This window comes from Protopterus annectens, chromosome 13.part0 (assembly GCF_019279795.1).
Source record: "Protopterus annectens isolate FY-2018-M chromosome 13.part0, PAN1.0, whole genome shotgun sequence".
Taxonomy (NCBI): domain Eukaryota; kingdom Metazoa; phylum Chordata; order Ceratodontiformes; family Protopteridae; genus Protopterus; species Protopterus annectens.
The window spans coordinates 382249209-382272112 of record NC_056747.1 but is presented as its reverse complement, the minus strand read 5'-3'; the positions used below and the strand labels follow the sequence as shown (position 1 = coordinate 382272112).

Genomic DNA, 22904 nt, shown 5'->3' with positions numbered 1-22904 from the left:
GCTCCTGTGTCATGACAGGACTACCACCTCAGTATTGCAGGCACTCTGGGCTCCTGTATCATGACATGACTGCCACCTTATTAGTGCAGTCACTCTGGGCTCCTGTGTCATGACAAGGCTACCACCTTATTAGTGCAGGTGTTCTGGGCTCCTGTGGCATGACATGACTACCACCATATTATTGCAGGCAGTCCAGGCTCCTGTGTCATGACATGACTACACCTTATTAGTGCAGGCACTCTGGGCTCCTGTGTCATGAGAAGACTACTGCATTATTTATGCAGGCAGTCTGGTCTCCTGTGTCATGACAGGACTACCACCTTATTAGTGCAGGCACTCTGGGCTCCTGTGTCATGACAAGACTACCACCTTATTAGTGCAGGTGCTCTGGGCTCCTGTGTCATGACAAGACTACTGCATTATTTATGCAGGCAGTCTGGTCTCCTGTGTCATGACAGGACTACCACCTTATTAGTGCAGGCACTCTGGGCTCCTGTGTCATGACAAGACTACCACCTTATTAGTGCAGGTGCTCTGGGCTCCTGTGTCATGACAAGACTACTGCATTATTTATGCAGGCAGTCTGGTCTCCTGTGTCATGACAGGACTACCACCTTATTAGTGCAGGCACTCTGGACTCCTCCATAATGGCAGGCCCTCATGCACAATGCCTGCCACCTCAGGCTGCTATGCTGACTGATATTCTGTTTACACAAGATAAAAAGCAACTTATTTCCTTATACCTAGCATAGCTCATATAAAGGGGACTTGAAATAAATTCTGTGAATAAAGGAATAAAGCAGTAAAACGATGCAGACATTTTCTGGTAAAATATATTACAATGTAACACAGATTAATTTGGAGGCATTAAAATAGCTGATAATGGAAAGATACAATGAAACAAAGGCATCTTAGTTCTGAGGTGAAATTTTACTACATTCACTACTAACAGATCTGCATAAATTTCTGTTTCTAAGATCCTGTAATCCAGTTCATGCATTATGTGTAAAAGCCTGTTATTGCTCCTTGTAGGTGCACTTGTCACTATTTCAAATCCTTCCCCTAATTTCATTTTATTGTTGCACTCTATGCCAGTGATACATAGTATTTCTGAAGTCTGAGGCACTTCAGTTCCATTCCTGCTGTGTTTGTCTCTGCCTTTATTCTGTGCACAGACTCAGGAGACCTGAAGCAGAAGGCATTATGGATTGCACAAGTCCTCATTACATTTTTATTCAGCTTTGAATTGCAAATGTTTCCACTAGTTAAAAAATACTTCAAAGCTACTCTGCCATCTTCTTTCAAATCAAAGTGGGAGAAGGTGTAAAATTTATTTAATAGGCTAACAAATTCACCATTGGATGACTTTTTTCTGTGTTTCTGCATTTTTATTAAGATGTTAAAAATTTAGTTTGACAGTGCAGTGCTATTAATAAAGATGAGATGCCTTAGATTCAACATCCATAAATTTAAAGTAGATAATCCAGTCTATGAAAGTATCCGTGTGTGTGTGTGTGTGTGTGTGTGTGTGTGTGTGTGTGTGTGTGTGTGTGTGTGTGTGAGATGCTATAAACTGAAAGTAAATCATTCCTTCTAGGAAATACATTACATATATACCAAAAGGTATAAGGTACAGTTTGGCTTTTATTATAGATAAAAAAGCAGACCCCTCATAGCCTGACTGTTAAACCGAGACAATTCTATTGTCTTGTTTTATGTAATGCTGCCTTGCTAATAAACAAGCACAAAACAGGATTAGTGAGACAGCAGCAAAAATGTTTAGTATCATAATACTAATAAGGAGTTAAATGAATAACTTTGCGTCTATTTGTTGTAGTATAAAATCTTCACTGAAGTTGCTGTGTTTTCAGACTTTTAATTAAAGGTTATGGGAAAATATACTATTCTAAACTCGTAAATGAACAGACTTGCATCAGAGAATATTTTTTTAGTGGCAGCATTTAAATAACTTCTAAACATAACATAGCATGCCACAGAGAACAAACACCTGAAAAGCTGAAATTTCAGAAGGATGTAAAATATAATCTAGGAAAACAGATAAAGTAGGACATATCATTTCCCCATACATCATTAGTTGCTACCAGCTGCTTTCTTGACCATACGTCATAGCTGTGTGTATATGTGAGTATATATATGTCTGTAAGTGTATACATGTGCATTTGTTTTTGTGTTTCTGTAATGTAGCTTAGCTATGTGAGTGATTTATTCCCCACCATGCTTCAAAAATCTAATGAAAAATGTACAGGTAATTTCTTACTACACAAAGAGCTTATTTAATTGGATTCTGTGTGTCATTTCTCTGGTATTCAGAGTGAAGCATACTGTGACCTCTTTTTATTTAATCCCAGTCAGTGACAACCATGTCTTCAGACTGCAGTAACAGCAGGGGTGTTGTGTCTCTTGGGACATGTCATTTATCAGATCAGGCGGCCATGATACTGTGAAAAAAGAAAGAGGAATAATAAGGTGATAGAAAGGAAGAAAGAAAACAAATATGATGAAGGAGCTTTCTGTACCTGTATTATGGAGGAAAGTTCAGTTTAGTGATGTAAGAAAGGCCATAGTGTTGCCATTTTACATGGAACATTGCTTAACTTCCATTACTTCCATGTTCTTAGCAACCATGGGATGTCTGCTGTACTGTATACTTACTGATATGCGTACACATGTACTTTTACATACTCCTTGTCGGAAGCACCACTGTGACCTATTGAAGGGTGAATTCGTAATTTAATAACACATGTACAGCACCTCTGACTCCATGTTTTAAGTATTTATAGTATGATATTATGTTGTACAAATACACACAAGTATGGCAATGTGGTTAGTTCAGGCACTATCTCTGAGTGGACTTCAGAAAGTGGCTGAATTTTGTCTGAAAGGTTAAGAAAGATTCAATGGTTCAGTGTGTTAGAAAATAGCCTTGTGCTCATCAAGCATCATAGGAATTACATGTCAACTAAGCTGAGAGGCCAAGTTTGCCTTACCAGTACCCAGGTCAGTCATACCAAGAGTGAATTGATGAACACTCATCCAGTTGTCTAGCTCCTTTTTAAAGGCAGACAGTGCATCTCACTACTTAATTTGGACAGGAGGTTTGTTCCAGAGAAGGGATAGGCACTGCATGACAAATCTATTCCTCTTCTTTGTCTTACTTATTTGTTGGAGTAGATTTAGATTCCTGGTCCTACTGTTAGGTGGACTGAAAAGGGGAGGGGGGGTGGGGAATTTCAAACCTTGCACCCCTGATACAGAAATCAGCTTGTCAAGCAGAAGCCTTAACTCTCTTATGCTAATGAGTTGAAAAGTCATACCCTGTACCCTCAGCACTCACACACTTTTGTGTTAGTCGCCTGTGCCATCACTAGACAAAGTTGTTGCACAAGTAATTATTAACAGAAAAGGGACTATATTTTTTGTTAAGAAAAAGGCTTTTAAAAACATTTATAGAATGCAAACACCAACAGAAGAGCAGAACAAAATGATGGGCTTAGGTCCAGTTTTATGAAAGTATTTTATTTGAATGAAACATGTAAGCACTTTCACAGACAAATGAACTGCTTCCTCAGATGCTGACACAATTTACATCAGCCCCCATATAAATACGTATCTCAAAGGTCCATTCCAGTCTACACTAATTAAACTTTTAAAGGGACTAGTCCTTTATACGGTTAGACCAGCTGCATACATAAAAATATTTCTATGGCATACATAACAATTATTCAATCTAGTCCAATATAAAAACGCAAAACGCACATTTTTAAAAAAAAAATTATGCATTTCTCAAACAGTAAAAATGAATAATAAAGATCAAATTAAATTTGCAGCATGAAATATACAGTGGATATCTTAAAATAATCAAGTACACCTCACTGGTGCACAGAACCATATTAAGAACTACTGAAGCAAAAACACTACCTATATAAGGGTCTTGCCATCAAGACAGGCTTTAAGGGCTTTATCATTTAAACCTCTACCACTGTCTGCTCTCATCCCCACTATCTATCTGGTTTCATTAACCTCAGTTCTATTTCTAATGTCACCCATTCATAGAATACAACTATTTATTTTATTTTATTTATTTTACATTTGTTAACCGGGCTAGTCCAACTGGATACATGTCCATTTTCAGTGGAGGCCCGAGGAGAAAAGCTCCACTAACTACTACTTAACAAGTTAAAGAAAACATATACAGAATTATGCGATAAAAGGAAACATTTGCTTAAAATATCTTTCAGAATGTATATACACAAGAGTACAATATGAGACTTCGCAGGAGAGATAGGTTAGATAATTTACTAGGTTACAGTATTACTGCTTTATACTGAGAAATAGAAATAGATTATGATAGATCGAGATGAAAACCTGAAAGAGGAGAAGGAATATTACTGAGAGGTAACTCATACAAAGTAAAGGAAGTAATACATGCACATAGAAAGAAGGTAAATAGAGAGTGAGAGGGATAGGTAGAGGAAATTAGTGTGAGTTAGAGTTTAGTCGGGGTTAAAGCATGGACATATCCACTGATTTTTAAGATAAATTCTTAGTTTTTGTTTGAACAAAGCAGGGGTAGGCATAGAAGTAAGTTCAATAGGAAGTTGATTCCAGCGTTTCCCAATGGCGTTAGAGAAAAGGGAGTCACCAGCAAGATTGTTGGATTTAGTTAATGTTACTAGGAGTTTGCTTGAGGAGTGAAGTGAATTCAGGTTAGAGTAAGGGGTCAGAAGTTTGGAAAGTGCAGGTGTGTTGTTAGGTTGATAGAAGGCTTTATGGACAAAGGAAAGTTGGGAAAGAAGCAACATATTTTCTAGTTCTAGCCAGTGATTTTTCTGATGCACTATGATTTCATGGCACAGACTAATTCTGAAACAAAGATTTTTGATAACAGCAGGTATCAGGTTTTCAAAAGTAATAACTTCAATGTTTACCTATCAAAAAGACATATTAATGGATGAATGTTGCAATGATTAATATATAAAGTGAATGTCGTATGTAAAATAGGTGTCTTTGTCATGCAGCGGGCTCAAGTCCTGACTTCAGCTCAGATGGTATATCAGTTGGTTACCTGGGCACTGGAGAAACTAGCAGGACAGGGAAGACATGAGTGGTCAACACCAACTCATCTATCATGAAGAAAGAATGGCAGCTTGGTCCACTGCAGAAGTGACACCTAGTGATGACAGAATGTCATGCCACCACAGTATAAGGACCAGGATTGAGTGCCCACCTCACAGTGTATATTCTGTAGTAAGCACTGAGGAGTGCACAGGAGAGTCACTGTAGAAGTGTCAAGAGAGGCATTTAAGATTGGAGTTAGACACAGGAGCTGCTTCTTGTTTGTCTTTTCAGCTTTTCCTGGTTAGGGGTCACCACAGCAGAACTCCAGTCCACTAATGATTGGCAGTAGATTTTTATGTTGCCGAGTTGCCAGCCCAATGACCGACCTTCAGCAAAGGCACTCCCATTCATGCATGTCTTTCGAACGCCACTCGACCGTGTGGAGGACATTCAGAATCCACACAGAAGGCACTCCAGCCGAGAATCGAACAGGAGAACCTCTTGCTGTGAGGCAACAACGCTACCGCTGCACCACCGCTGCTTCTTGTACAAAAATATAATAAATATTTTTTTAACAACCACTGAATGAGTTGGAAATGTTGATGAAGCCCTTTTGTGTGATATAGATGTTCTTCGTGTTTCACTGTTGCAGTCATCACATTTGGGTTATCTGCTTGCAGTAGCCCTTAGTCGGCCTGATTATCAAAGTCTTGGGTCCTGCATCGGTTGCTGTGTCATCTACCATGACGTCAGGTAGTTAGTATAAAGCATGCAGCCAACGCCATTACATCAGTCTTTCTTGCTGTGTGGTACCCGAAGCAGAAACAGTTCGCCAGTGCCGGTCGGCTGACTCCTGAAATTTTTGTTTTTGAGTTTCAGAACCAAAGTCTTCAACTAAAGCTAAGTACCCCATTGGGGAAACATTTTCTTGCTCTAAACCGATGTCAGTAAAAGTCAGTAATTGTATTTCTTGTGGAAAGCAAATACCTCATAAAGATTTTCATTCGTACTGTATTCCTTGCCTAGGCCCTGACCACGACGTACCTCGCTGTTGGTGTTGTGCCTTATTTAAGCAACAAACTATTCATTGTCGGTATATTTACTCTTCTAAATTTTTTGGTACTCGGTTCAATTACCCAGATATGGCTTCGGTAAGCCACCCGACTACTGACATTCCAAAAAAAACACAAAGATAAAGACAGAGACAGACCGCAAAGGTCCAAAGCTGCCGACAAAGCTTCTCCTAAGCTAGTTGCCAGTTCGCAGGTACTCAGTGAGGCGCTTTTGCAGCCCCTGATACCTGCTACTTCAGATTCGCAGGCCTCTACTGAGACCCATTCGGAGTTCAGTATGCCGCGAGATGCTTCAACTGTGAACCTGCGGATGTCTCTACCTTGGATGGGTCCGGAGCCGCTGTGCAGGCACCAGCTTCTGAGGGTGTATTCAGACCTACTGACTTGCATATTAAACCAATGCCATCTTCTTCTTCAAGGCCTAAAACTCGATCCATGCCTACAAAACCGATGACCAGACCGCATGGTCAGGCCTCTATGCCTAAAATCAAATGATAAGAAAGGCTAAAGACCTTATTACTTTAATCAGGGGAAGCCAACCTTCTCCCTCTAAGAGACCTAGGACTGAGTTTGCTTATGAGTCTTCTGATCAGGATTCTGAAATTTCTGTTTCCTTTGATGACCAGGATTTACCCTTATCTACCTATGAGGATTCTGATGCAGAGGACTGTATTCCCTCTGCTTCCCCTCCAGAGGATTTCTCTTTTGGTGAAACCTTGCATACTCTTAGGGAGCATTTTCTCTGGGAAAGCCAGGATTACTCTGACTCTAAAAAGAGGCTTAGGGATTTCTTACTCCTGCCCCAACACAGGCCTTTAGCTATCCCCCCTGTACTGGACATTGTTGATGATGCCTTTTTGGAGTCTAGCTTGGCCCCTGACTCCTTACCTCCTGCTCCCAGAAAATCAGATAGATATTACAGGGTTCCTGACTCTCACAAGTTCCTTTTTAAAAATCTTACTGCGAATCTTGAGACCATTTCACAGGGACCCAAGGGCATTAAGGCTACTACTGCCATAAATCCTTCCCCCTCTGATAGAGATTCCAGGGCGCTGGATAGATGGGGTAAGAAGGTATACACTTCTGCAACCTTGGCCATTAGGGCCTTAAACTGCCAGTTTCATATGTTGAATTATCAACAGCATATTGGATTGCTTAAACAGAAAATTATGTTGATTCCTGACTGTGCAAATAAAGATTTACAGGATTTAATGCATTCTGCTGAACAAGTTGGAAAACATACTTTGCAATGTGGTTTTGATTCACTAGAGGCATCTTGCAGGGCTGCTATCACTGGGTCTGTACTTAGAAGGCATGTTTGGCTTAAGGAGCAATCTTTGCCAGATCATGTTAGAGCTAAATTGCTGGATGCTCCCTTAAACCAGGACCGCCTGTTTGGCAACAAAGCAGAAGTACTTAAAAAGATGGAGGAAAAAGCTAAATCTATGCAAACTGTTAAAGATTTCCTGCAAGTACAGCCTCCCAGATTTAGTAGGCATTGGCCCTCTAAGAATTGGTCCTTTCCTGCCTCTTCCAGGCCTTCTCAGTCCAAACCCAGAACCAGCAGAACACCCAGGCTTCAGTCCCAAGGTACGCACAGGACTAAGCAGTGGGGGGCTCCCACTTCGAAAACAGGGAGTAGTAAGACTCCCCCCTATGGTAAACTGTCTCAATGACTTAACTTTAAAACTTCCAAGCCCTTCTCAACTGATTGCTCCTTTAGGGGAAAGATTGCTCTGAAGGCATAAAATTGGGAACTCATTACCCAGGACAAATGGGTTTTAAATATAGTTTCCCAAGGATACAGATACCACTTCTACACTTTACCAACCCCAAATGGTTGGACAGATCTACCCCCAAATCAGTGGGCAGAGGCTCAAAAGCAACCTCTCTTTCTCTTAAGTATCAGGGCTATTCAAACTGTCCCAGAGGAGGAAAGGGGACAAGGTTTCTACTCAAGACTTTTCCTGGTGCCCAGAAAAGACAACTCCTGGCATCCTATCCTGGACCTCTCTATCCTAAACACATTTTGGTGATCCCAAAATTCAAGATGCTAACTCTTTACCAGTTGCTTCCTATGCTAGGCAAGGATGCCTGGTTGGCAACACTGGATTTAAAGGAAGCCTACCTGTACATCCCAATCAGGGAATCTTGCAGAATATACCTACGCTTCAAAGCAGGCTTCATGCATTATCAGTTCTTTGCACTGCCCTTTGGCTTATCTACTGTGCCCAGGGTATTCACAAAGTGCCTAGCTCCAGTCATTGCATTTTGCAGGCAAAGAAATATTCAAATATACCCATACCTGGACGATTGTCTAATTCAGGCAGAAAGCCAGGACACACTATTGAATCATCTGGTGTTTGTACAAAAATTGCTAACTTCTCTGGGGTACACCATAGATGAAAATAAATCACATCTTGTACCCTGCCAACAAATTGTATTCCTGGGAGCAAGCTTGAACACAACTTCCCAGATGACTTTCCTCACACCAGAGAAACAAGTTCATTTGACAGCCTACTTCAAACTAATGGCCACAAAGCCCCTGCTATCTGCAAGACAAATACTGCAAGCCTTGGGGTTCATGGCCTCCTGCATTCTCCTAATTCCATATGCAAGACTGCATATGAGGAAACTACAATGGTATCTAAAAAGCCTATGGTGTCAACATTCTCAGGATCTAGAAGCAATGATTCCTATCATACCTTGCCTACAGATAGAGTTCCTTTGGTGGGCAGAGGCCTGCCACCAAAACAAGGCGCTGCCACTCACTCTATCCCCTGCCGCCCAAACCCTAACAACAGACACATCAGACTATGCATGGGGGGCTCACATGGCAGGGAAGTGCATTCAGGGCAAATGGAACCCAAGTCAAATGCACCTGCATATCAATGAAAAAGAAATGTTAGCTGTACAGAATGCTCTGACAGCCTTCAAGGACCACGTTCTTCCAGGACAATTAATGGTAAAGACTGGCATCACCACTGTTATGTGGTATATAAAAAACAGGGGGAACCCATTCATACCCTCTCTGCAGACTAGCCATGGCTCTGTGGAACACAGCTTTGAGCTACCAAGTGCACCTATAGGCTCAATTCCTGGCAGGAAAGTTAAATACACTGGCAGACGAACTAAGCAGAAATCTCATGGACCCACACGAGTGGAAATTGGAAACAAAGACATTCAACATGTTGATAAACCAATGGGGGGAGCCCAGAGATACACCTGTTTGCCTCCCCCCAGAACTACCAATTGGACAAATTCTGCACAAGGACTCCCCACAAACAAGCTTGGAAAGTGGATGCTCTGTCCTTCACCTGGAAAAACCTATCAGTTAATGCCTTGCCTCCTCTGCCTCTCCTCTCCAAGGTGCTACTAACGATCAAACAGGACAAATCCAAGGACAATACTGATTGCACCAGACTGGCCATGCCAACACTGGTACCCCCCTTGTGCAGTGTGTCACTGCTGGCACCATGGCACCTGCCTCAGACCCCTACCCTGCTGTCCCAGCAGGAGGGCCAGATTGTGCACCCTCAGCTTCAAACCCTGAACCTGGCAGCCTGGATAATTACCTGATCTCTCCGTTACCATCCCTCAGTAAGCAAGTGTTGGATGTCATTCTGGAGGCAAGGAGGCCTAGTACTAGAAAATCTTATGCTGAAAAGTGGAAAAGATTCTGTTCCTGGAACCAAACTCAGGGGATGGGCACAGCAGCACCCAGTTTACCTCAGATTCATCAGTACTTAACTGAGATCTTAACTGTGCACATCTAAGGAGTGCAGTATATGTTCCCCTTTGTTCTGTGGATTAGAAAAGAAGGTTGACAAATGAATGGACTGATTAAGAGCCACACTGGATACTACCTTGGTAGCTCAAGGCTGTGTTCCACTTATGTGTCTCTGCTCGACAGTGGCACAGGAAAATAACTTTCTTGGGTGGCGTACGCCAGGGAACCTTGTTGGCTAGGCTTACATAGGCCCTTGGGCTGATAGCCTAGTACCTACCTATGAACCTATGCTTCACAAGAGCCTTTCCTTTTCCTCCATCAAAATTCATGCCTCAGCCATTTCAGCTCATTAAAACACAGAACCACCCCTCTTCTCTCATCCACTGCTCAAGCAGTTCCTCAGAGGGGCCAAAAACTTAAGACCACCCAGGAGAGCCCCAACTCCAGCCTGGGACCTTAGCTTTGTATCGGAAAAACTCACTCTACCTCCTTTTGAGCCAGATGCAAATCATCATCTTCTTTCAGCTGTTCCCGTTAGGGGTCGCCACAGTGGATCATCTGTTTCCATTTCATCCTGTCCTCTGCATTATGCTCTATCACACCAACCGCCAGCATGTCCTCTCTCACCACATCCATAAACCTTATCTTAGGCCTTCCTCTTTTCCTCTTACCTGGCAGCTCCATCCTTAGCATCCTTTTCCCAATATACCCAGCATCCCTCCTCAGCACATGTCCAAACCTACGCAATCTCACCTCTCTTGCTTTGTCGCCAAACTGTCCAACCTGAGCTGACCCACTAATATACTGATTCCTAATCCTGTCCATCCTAGTCACACCCAGTGCAAATCTTAACATCTTTAACTCTGCCACATCCAGCTCTGACTCCTGCCTTTTTTGTCAATGCCACCGTCTCCAACCCATATAACATAGCTGGTCTCACTACCCTCTTGTAGAACAAATCACTCCTGACACTCTTCTCCACCCATTCCACCCTGCCTATACTCTCTTCTTCACCTCTTTTCCACACTCACCATTACTATGAACTGTTGATCCCAAGTACTTAAACCCATCCATCTTTACCAACTCTATTCCCTGCATCCTCACCATTCGTCTACCCTCCCTCACATTTACACACATGTATTCTGTTTTAGCCCTGCTGACCTTCATTCCTCTCCTCTCTAAAGCATATCTCCACCTCTCCAGGGTTTCCTCAACCTGGTCCCTACTCTCACTACATATCACAATGTCATCTGCAAACATCATAGTCCACGGGGTCTCCTGTCTGATCTCATCTGTCAACCTGTCCATCACCATTGCAAATAAGAAAGGGCTCAGAGCTGATCCTTGATGTAATCCCACCTCCACCTTAAACGTATCTGTCACTCCCACTGCAGTCCTCACCAATGTCACACTACTTTCGTACATATCCTGTATCACTCTTACATACTTCTCTGCCACTCCCGACTTACTCATACAATACCACAACTCCTCTATAGGCACCCTGTCATATGCTTTCTCTAAGTCCACAAAGACACAATGCAACTCCTTCTGACCTTGTCTGTATTTCTCCAACACTCTCAGAGCAAACATCGTATCTGTAGTGCTCTTTCCTGGCATGAAGCCATACTGCTGATCACTAATCATCACCTCCCTTCTTAACCTAACTTCCACTACTCTTTCCCATAGCTTCATGCTGTGACTGATCAGTTTAATCCCTCTGTAGTTATTACAGCTCTGCACATCACCATTATTCTTACAAATCGGTACCAAAACAATTTTTCTCCACTCCTCAGGCATCCTCTAACTTTCCAAAATTTCATTAAATGATCTGGTTAAAAATTCCACTGCCATTTCACCTAAGCACCTCCATGCTTCCACTGGTATGTCACCTGGGCCAACAGCCTTTCCATTCTTCATCCTCTTCATAGCTATCCTTACTTCCTCCTTGCCAATCTGTTTTACTTCCTGATTCACTATCCCCACATCATCCAACCTTCTCTCTCTCTCATTCTCTTCATTCATCAGCCCTTCAAAGTACTCTTTCCATCTACTCAACACACTCTCCTCACTTGTGAGTACGTTTCCCTCACTATCCTTTATCACCCTTACCTGCTGCACATCTTTCCCAGCTCTGTCCCTCTGTCTAGCCAATCGGTACAGGTCCTTTTCTCCCTCTTTAGTGTCCAATCTCTCATACAACTCTCCAGATGCCTTATCCTTAGCCTTCACCACCTTTCTCTTTGCCATGTGTCTCATCTCCTTATACTCATGTCTACTTTCTTCATCTCTTTGACAATCCCACTTCTTCTTTGCCAGCCTCTTCCTCTGTATATTCTCCTGTACTTCCTCATTCCACCACCGGGTCTCCTTGTCCTCCTAAATCTGTCCAGATGTCACATCAAGCACCTTTCTAGCAGTCTCCCTTACTAGCTCTGCTGTATTTACCCAGCTGTTTGAGCCAGCTGCAAATGCAGAGTTGAAATTCCTTTCCTGGAAAACTGCCTTCCTTTTAGCCATCACTTAAGCAAGAAGGGTGTCTAAATTTCTGAATTACAGGCCCTTATGGCAGTGGAGCCTTTCATCATCTTTCATGTGGACAGTGTGTCCCTCAGGACCAATCCCTCCTTCATGCCCAAGGTAGTATTCACTGTGGTTCTTCATCAGTCCATTCATTTGCCAACCTTCTTTTCTAATCCACAGAACAAAAGGGAATGGATACTGCACTCCTTAGATGTGCACAGACAACTTAGATTTTACTTGGACAGGACTAAACCTCTCAGGAAATCTGAACAGCTGCTGGTGGCATTTGCTGCAGGGGCAGAGGGGAAGGCCATTTCAAAGTAAACCATTTCTAAATGGATAGGCCATTGCATTCATTTCTGCTATAAGCACCATGGAAAACCTACCCCACAGGGGATAAGACCACATTCAACCAGGGCTGCATCTACCTCTACAGCCTTTCTTGGAGGTGTCCATACCAGGGACTTCCTAGAAGCTGCTACTTGGAGTTCTGTACATACCTTCACCAAACATTACCATTTGCCAATTATCTCTAAATCCAGAGCTGGCTTTGCCACTGCAGTCTTGCAGGGCCTTATAGCTGGTCCTAATGCTATCTAAGTTCCTCCTCCCATCCTTAGCTTTGGGAATCTACCCAAATGTGATGACTGCAACAGTGAAACATGAAGAACATAGTACAGTTGTGTACAGTTGCCATGAATGTAGATGTTCGAGTGTATTCACTGTTGCAGTCATAGTTACCCTCCTTCCAGCCCCCTGACTTCTTTTGGCTATACCTCTATTCTTGTTTACTATGCTTAAAGCTTTTTGGTGTATTTGCTTTTTTGTTGGAGGTGTATCCTTGTATATATATATATATATATATATATATATATATATATATATATATATATATATATATTTAATTGCTTCCCATTAGGGGGCACCTGACATCTGAGGCAAGAAAAACTGATGTAATGGTGTCAGCTGCATGCTTTATACCCCTGACTACCTGACGTCATGGAAGATGAGACAGCAACCAACACAGGACCCAAGACTTTGATAATCAGGCTGCCTGAGGGCTACTGCAAGCAGATAACCCAAATGTGATGACTGCAACAGTGAATACACTCGAACATCTACATTTACGGTAAGTGTACACAACTGTACTTTTCTTTACTCAGCAGAATAACTGTACGTATGACATACAAATGTAAAGTATAGAAACTTTCTCATGAATTACCACATCGATGGTAATCCACTGAACACAGAAGGCGTTATAAGAGATCTGGGAAGACAGTTTGACAGCAACCTCTCTTTTGATCACCACATTGCCACTGTGGTCAGAAAGTCTTTCTATGTGGCACATCTCATTACTAAGAGCTTTGCATCCAGGAAGAAAGAGGTCATTGTCTCCCTGTACTCTTCCCTCATTAGGCCAATCATCGAGTACAATGCCCTATTTTTCATGTATCTCACTAGACACCTGCAACAACTGGAGAGGTTGCAAAAATACCCCACAAAGAGGATCCTAGGCCTTAAACACTTGTCCTATATGGACAGACTCCAAAAAGCTCCAACTGTTCTCTGTCTCATATCACCTACTTAGAGGCGATCTCTGCTTAACTTACAAAGCCATGTCTGACCCAGCTCTGTTAGAAATGCTACATCTAACAAAATCCCAATCCCTCCACACCACACACTCCAGAGACCTCAACCTCATTACCACAATCAACAGAACATACTAGCGGGACAGGTTCATAACACAGAGACTGCCCATGCTGTGGAATAGACTTCCCATACATGTCAAGCAGAGCACCTCGCTGACCCTCTTCAAAAGAAATCTTGATGAGTGAGTGGATGGGAAATAGAAAATTCACCCCGGGGATAACTCCAGTGGCTGTACTCGACAGAGGCACTGGGAAGTAAGGTCGGGTGGCACGATGCCAGCGTAATCCTATGGCTAGACTTGTAAAGGCCCCAAGACTATTAGACTAGTACACACCTATGAACCTATACTTCTGTTAATATTATACAGGATGACAAGTGGTACTCTATTACAAAGCTGTAGGTGGCCGTTTTTGTCATGGGGGATATTGTTCTGATTGACGCCAGATGCCAAACAAGTCTTTGCCAAATCGTGAACTTTGAAAGATGGAAAGGCAAAGACTGAATGTAAATCAGATGACAGCTCAAAATACCACAAGGTCACTGTATTATCCAAAGACTTATGCTCAAGGCAGAAAGGGAAATATAGAAATTGGAGTGTACTGGGTTGTTCTCTTAACTGTAGTGAATGGTTACTTAGATGCAACACTGAAAAACCTTAAACAATGAGGCATTCAAAACTGTGAACATTTCAGAATCACTATTAACTCAGTTCTAAGGACTGTACAGTATCCCCTGCCAAGTAGTGAAAACATTGAGTGACTTTTAAAACATAATCTGTCATAGACATAGGTTCATAAGTTCATAGGTAGGTACTAGGCTATTGGCCCAAGGGCCTAAGTAAACCTAGCCAACAAGGTTCCCTGGCTTACGCCACCCAAGAAAGTTAATACTTACAGACTGAAAACATTTTAAGAAATTCCTAACAATAGGCATAAGCTATTGCTCCAGTGAAACCAACTAATTTTCGATGTTACATCTATGCTTACAGTTTAGCAAGAGGCAAAGGATGAGGCACTCCAAGGCATTCCTAATGGCCAGCGTGTTACCAGTGCACTATCATTTTTGTACATTTTTAATGCATTAGTGATTCACCAATGTCCAATCCTAGTAATCAGGAAGAATGGGAAAGAGCATCTGGATAACTAGCTGAAAGATTTGGGGCATAAAATAAAAATGATGTGAGAATTATTTAAAAATGAAATCTCATATTTTAAGCCTGCGTTTGGTAAGAACAGACTGTACAAGACCTCGGGTCATAGTCAAGACTAATAAAGAATGAAAACAGATATAAGGCTGCAAATGCTTCTTCAAAACCAACAAATGAAGTGATCATGCAAGGCACAATACTTATCCGCATGGATGCATCTTTTCCTTTTAAGCCGGTTTGTGCTGCTTCCATAGCTATATACTTTACAAGCTCTAGGATGGTATGGAGACCCACTATATTTGGTCACTGACCAATCCTTAATGTATTATACTTATATGCAGTTGATATGGACAGAAAAGCCATTAGCATGTTATGGGGGAGTAAAGAAATTCAGCTACTAGCTGTATAGAAAAATGGTTTATGCTAGTTACAGATCAACAAATGCTACAAGCCAAACTCAGTGAAGAAAAGGTGTGTCAATGATAAATGCAGACGAAGTCACAGTGCTGACCCCCAGGGAACACTCACACAGATACAGAGTATGAGGAAAGAAATATGCATGATAATGCTAACAGACTGTCATGTATGTTGTCTGAAAAGCCTGACAAATGCACAGCCACGGATCCAAGAGATGTCTGCTGCACATCACTGGTTGTAAAGTTATCTGTGGTGAATCTGAAAAGCCTGACAAATGCACAGCCACGGATCCAAGAGATGTCTGCTGCACATCATTGGTTGTAAAGTTATCTGTGGTGAATCTGAAAAGCCTGACAAATGCACAGCCACAAATCCAAGAGATGTCTGCTGCACATCATTGGTTATAATGTTTTCTGTGGTGAATCTGAAAAGCCTGACAAATGCACAGCCACGGATCCAAGAGATGTCTGCTGCACATCATTGGTTGTAAAGTTATCTGTGGTGAATCTGAAAAGCCTGACAAATGCACAGCCATGGATCCAAGAGATGTCTGCTGCACATCATTGGTTGGCACATCATTGGTTGTAAAGTTATCTGTGGTGCATCATTGGTTGTAAAGTTATCTGTGGTGAAGTCTGTTATACCAAGATAAACCAGGAATGACCTACTGCTGTCACAGAAATTGACTAGAGATGATAAATTGCTACCCCCCTCTGCTTGTGTTATAAGGGAATAGGAACTGTATGTTAACAAACTGTACGTTGGTGCAGCAGAGTTATGGATTATGGATAATCTATGTACCAGGCAGCTGGATTCTATCTGTTAGGAGCACTTGGGCATGGTTAAAAACAGATCACGTCTCCAGGTTTTATGTTGTGGTCTGACATTGATAAGAAGAATGAAGACTTAACTGAAAGGAGATTTGGATTCAGAATAGTACAAAATGCACCATCACTAGCATCCCCACCTTGTTGGGAATCACCACCTACACCATGGCAACATATTCATGTTGATTGTGAGGAATCTTTCATGAACTCATTGTTCTAAAGTACTTGGGAAGCAGCCTTGGAGCAGACAGGAGTTACCTGAATGATAACATCAGAAATGACAGTCTGAGTATTAACATGACTTATCTGATCAAAATGCTAGTGATAATGATCCACAGTTCACATCAGCAGAACTTAAAATATTTATAAAGCAAAACTCTAACTGAACAGTTTGTGACTGCCCCTCACCCCCAAGCCATGAATGGGCTGGCAGAAAGATTTTATTTAAAGACTGAAGAAGGCTGTGAAGCCTCTGAGCAACAGTGATGACCCATACAGTACACCATTGGTGATTTCCTCTTGCATCCCAGGACTGTTCAAACAATTACCAGTATTATTCTTGAACAGGAGGCTGCAGTTAAAAAATAAACTGAACTAAATAAAATGAACTGGATGCATGCATGTAGACAAGTGCAAAGCTTACTTTTTCAAGAGATGAGTGAGACACCACTGAGACATTTTACCATAGGCCTTTAAAGGCTGATCAGAGACTTCAGAAATAGAAAATAAGAACTTGGTAAAACCCTTCTGGGGAATGGACCTCTAAGATATATATATATATATATATATATATATATATATATATATATATAATGTTGCTTTTTTGCTTCTGGCAGACAATCTTCTGCTCTGTGGGGCAACATCATATTGATGCTCAGGAGTGTGTGTTTTTTTATTTTGTGCCCCAACTTTCCCTCCTTCAAGCACACCAGTAAATCTTCATTGGTGGACATGCAATGGAAACATGTTGACATATCATCCCACTTGTAATGATTTAGCCAATACTCTCCCATTCTCCACGACATAGCACCTCTCCAGTCATGTTTTTACCAGGAATCAACTTTGAGGTGCACCTTCCAGGAGGAGCATGCTTATCCTTCTCTGCCAACATCTAATCCACAGAAATTGGCTTTTACATTAACATAAACAAACACACACATACACACACTTCCTATGGAGAGTTAGCAGAAGTTTCTAATTCCCCATAACTTTATTCGTGACATTGTAGTACTGCCACCACTCTGTGGTCAGAGACACCAGTTACTTGGCTGCTCTTAAATTAATAATCCAAAAAACAAGGAACAAGGTACCAAAATAAACCTTTAAACCTAAAACCGGTACCAGCACGATGAAACAATGAAGCCACAGTACAAGCAAGGACCAAAGACACAAATTTTATTAGACACTGAATAACACGTTTCAAATACTCTACATTAATGTACCAAGTTTGCGTTTTTGTTTAGAAACACTTCTTCAGATGTGGGGTGCTTCACAAACTGAGGAAAAATAGATGTCAGATACACAAAGCAGTTGAAAACAGGCTTCGAGTTTTTAAACAACATACGTCAATAGAGATACCCAGATGATTATTGTCGTAAATGTTTTGTACTCCTCTGCATACACAAATTAATTTCCAGAGGTTTGGTGTTTCTAAATGAAAATGCAAACTTGGTACGTTAATGTGGAGTATTTGAAACGTGTTATTCAGTGTCTAATAAAATTTGTGTCCTTGGTCCTTGCTTGTACTGTGGCTTCATTTTTTCATCATGCTGGTGCTCTTAAATTAAGCCGGATATGAAATCATACCCATTAGTATATCTTGCTGGTACTAGGCTTAAATTAGTCTAATAGAAGATGTTTACCACAAAGCTTGCTAACCAACAGTGTCGATAATTACCCTCTTCTCAGATAAATAATGGTGCATAAGTGTAATAAATAAATGCCAACCACAAGACCTTAAAAGGTAATACGTGAACTTTACTTTAATAAAAAAGAAAACAGTGCAAATAAAAATTAAAACATATGTAGGTTTGCACAAATGGAGAAACAAAGTAAAAGGTAGTAAAAATAGGATGCATACTGAAAAAAAACTAAGATCAAGATACATAACTTCCCTAGCTATAGATTACTAAAGAAATACTATTCCTAACTTTTATAAATTAATAATTTCACTTTTGATCACATACCATCACCTTCCCGAGGAAAACAAATAGTAAAATCAGTTTTTACTTGTCATATTGAAACATACCTGCTAATACACATTTATGTCTCTTGCTTTTCCTCCGGTGTCTTAATGATATGCAAGCCATTAGGTCTATCAGCCATTACAGCTATTGCATTCCAGCAGCAAGGCAGTTCCTGGTCTTTCATCTTTATCTATTACATTAGTAAGAGGAGACAAGTATAGAGATTCAACATACTTTAAAAGACATTCCTGTTCTTTTATATTTATGAAACAAAATCTTCATTTGTATGTACTCAAGAGACTATTGTATGTTATGCTTAGGTAATGACTGACCATTGTTTTTTTTACGTTTATGTTAAAGCTTTGTTCTATAACCATTTTGTTATTATCATTGTTATACCATGTAATATGTTTTTCTTTTTCAAAAACTGGAAAATCTACAATAAAAATTATTTGAAAAAAATAAAAACAAAGTCACACATTCCTCTAGCCATGAGAAAAACACTTGGATTGCAAATGAACAAGAGAGAAAATAAAGGAAAATACATTATATTTTAAGTGTTTCATTTATTCTGATATTATCGCTGGTTTCAGAGCTATGTTAAAGGATGCAAAAATAAACACATTCCTTTGAGATGTTTTGGCCATTGCTGCAGTGGTACAGTTGTTGTCAATCTATGTTTTTTTTAACTTCTCCTCTCTTAGAAGGTATTTCAGAAGTTTTATTGCATACTGTTATACAGCTGTTCATACAAAGATCTTGCTTTCCACATACTTAGATTAATCAATCCTTAGGACATCCATTCATAGCATTCAAAGATAAGAGTGTGGATTTGGCCACAAAATGACATCCAAGTCCTCTGACTGTCCCTCATTTTTGTCTTTGATAATGTTGTTCTTCTTTCGGCTTTTCCCGGTTAGGGGTCGCCACAGCGGAACTCCAGTCCGCTAATGATTGGCAGTAGATTTTTACTGTGCCGAAGTGCCAGCTCGATGCCCAACCTTCAACGAAGGCACACCCATTCACACATGTCTTTCGAATGCCACTCGAACGGGGGAGGACATGCAGACTCCACAGTACATTAAATAGTATACAAGGTATATAACATGGTGATCATTTGTTAAGTTATATAATCCTGTTACGGTACATTAAATAGTATACAAGGTATGTAAAATGGTGATCATTTGTTAAGTTATATAATCCTGTTATGGTACATTAAATAGTATACCAGGTATGTAACATGGTGATCATTTGTTAAGTTATATAATCCTGTTACGGTACATTAAATAGTATACAAGGTATGTAACATGGTGATCATTTGTTAAGTTACATAATCCTGTTACGGTACATTAAATAGTATACAAGGTATATAACATAGTGATCATTTGTTAAGTTATATAATCCTGTTACTATACATTAAATAGTATACAAGGTATATAACATGGTGATCATTTTTTAAGTTAAAAAATCCTGAGTGTTCCGGTACATTAAATAGTATACAAGGTATATAACATGAAGATCATTTGTTAAGTTATATAATCCTGTTATGGTACATTAAATAGTATACAAGGTATATAACATGGTGATCATTTGTTAAGTTATATAATCCTGTTACGGTGCATTAAATAGTATACAAGGTATATAACATGGTGATAATTTGTTAAGTTATATAATCCTGTTACGGTGCATTAAATAGTATACAAGGTATATAACATGGTGGTCACTTGTTAAGTTATATAATCCTGTTACAGTACATTAAATAGTATACAGGGTATGTACTATTACTTTTTACCTTGCCTGACAGTGGCTCAAGACCCTGCAAGGTAATTAGTGAAGTTAAAATCTCCAGTTTTATTTGTAGCTAGTCTGCATTCTGTGCCTGAAACTGCTGCTCCAGCATCAGCCAATCAAAATTATTTTCCCTGGTACACTCTCCAACTATCCCTTTACAAAAGGTCTCCCATTTCCCTCAGGGACAGTGGAGCAAATAAGCATATAAAGAGTACCCTATCTTTAGGCAGAAAGTTTTTGACCACTTTTCTGATGATTATTGGTTTAACTCCATGCAGGACAATGAACAGCTGAAATGTAACAGAACAACATAGTTAATCATCGAATGATACATGCACATTTTGTGAAACTATAACACAAGTGCATTTGTATATAATTAGCTAGTTACATAAAATTGTGTGTTTATAAAATTATTTTATAGTATTATGGAGTTAAGCAATGCACCATACGGAAAACAAAAGTGATGCTAACATCCTTACAATGGCAATACCTGTGGTTCAAGGGCATTGGTCTAGATATGTAGCATCTTCTTCTTCTTCTTTCGGCTTTTCCCTGTTAGGGGTCACCACAGTGGATCACCTGTCCGCTCATGATTGGCAGTGGAGTTTTACAGTGTCGAGTTGCCAGCCCGGCGCCCAACCTTCCAGAGAAGGCACACACGCAGTCACACTTAGGGCCAATTTAGAGTGTCCAATCCACCTACAGCATGTCTTTGGGATGTGAGAGAAAATCAGAGCACCCGGAGGAACCCCACACAACCACAGAGAGGACATGCAGACTCCACACAGAAGGCACCCCAGCCGAGGATCGAACCGGAGAACCTCTTGCTGTGAGGCAGCAACACTAACCGCTGCACCACCGTGTCAAGTATGTCTTATTTGGTAAAGATGCACTATAATTTTGTACAGCACCATTTTAGCTACTCATGATGTACAGCAGCTCTGGAGTGTTCATAATTAACTCAGATTGTAATGTTTTATGCAAATGTGCAGCAACAAGCAACCAGGAAACCTCTCTCTTATTCTCTCTCTCACTGTCTTTTGGCTGCTCCAGCTGTCTAACCTTATACAATTTCACCTCTTCTCCTTTCTAAGAGGGTAGAATGGTTATACTGCCTTGACTGAATTGTCGCTCAGTCATGCTATTCATGGTAAGGCCATCTTTAGTCCACTGTGATCCATTGTTCTTCATGATCTGTTTTGTTGTTTACCTCCACAGGAAGTGCTGAAGAACATGCAGGGCAAGCTGGAACAGGAAGCAAAGGTGCTGGTTTCCTCAGGAAGAACTGATCTCCTAGAGCAGCTGAAGGGTAAGCACAGTTAGTATTTATGAACTCAGGTGTACACTCCTCAGGAAAGTGTACCCAGCTCACTTTTATGGCAAGCAGTAACAAATGCTATGTGAAGTGACAGTTTTAAACTGTGTGTGTGTGTGTGTGTGTGTGTGTGTGTGTGTGTGTGTGTGTGTGTGTGTGTGTGTGTGTGTGTGTGTGTGTGTGTGTGTGTGCACATGTGTGCGTGTGTGTGCTTGTGTGTGTGTGTGTGTGTGTGTGTGTGTGTGTGTGTGTGTGTGTGTGTGTGTGTGTGTGTGTGTGTGTGTGTCTGTCTGCATGTGTGTGTCTGCGTGTGTGTGCGTGTGTGCTTGTATGCATGTGTGCATGTGTGTGCGTGTGTGTGCTTGTGTGTGCGTGCTTGTGTGCGTGTGTGTGTGCACGTGTGATGTGTGTGTGTGTGTGTGTGTGTGTGTGTGTGTGTGTGCGTGTGCATGTGTGTGCGCTCGTGTGCAATGAATGTCCCTCTCTCTATTGCACACACACACACACACACACACACACACACACAATATATATTTTATATATATATATATGTATATAAAACCAGAATTAACCATCTAATGACTGAAAATAAGTATATGCGTATATGTCTATGTCATAAGATCAAAAGTTCAAAAGGCTGAAAAATCAAAATATCTAAAATGAAAATATTGAAAACAAATTGCCACTTTTTTCATGTGTGAGATTACAGTACAGTGTGGATTAGGAATTTGCCTTTTCTGTACTGTAATGCAATCTTGGAGTTGTTATATTTAAGTAATAGGAAGTGTGGGAGGCGCAGAGGGTTTGCCCTCCTGAAGAAATATTTCTATTTATTCAAATTTTTAATTTATTTATTTTTTAAATATTGATTTTTAGATAGTTTTTGAGTAATATGTACTTGAACATTTGAGTTTTTGACCACCTGACTTATGTGGGGTAACTATTTGGAGAGAAAATCCAGATGACCCAGCTGACAAACTAAAGCCTGTTGCCAGATGTTTGCTAGATGAACAGATTATGACTGGCTCTTATATAGCCAAATGTAATATATCCAAAACTTATTGTATACTTTTTCAGTTCTGACTCAAAAGTCAGTGCTTGCAGCCACACCCCTTTTTAGTGAAAAATGCCCTTGCAGTTATTCCTATGAATATGATATTTTTCTAATG

General features: G+C 40.7%; 1 protein-coding gene across 1 annotated transcript in view; it reads left to right on the top strand.

Moving 5' to 3' along the window:
* APC2 (APC regulator of WNT signaling pathway 2) overlaps positions 1-22904 on the top strand; it is a 788186-nt gene that overhangs the window by 473065 nt on the left and 292217 nt on the right. The window contains exon 3 of the mRNA XM_044053997.1: positions 21639-21729. Within this exon, the coding sequence (XP_043909932.1) occupies positions 21639-21729 (91 nt within the window). The remainder of the gene's footprint in view (positions 1-21638; positions 21730-22904) is intronic.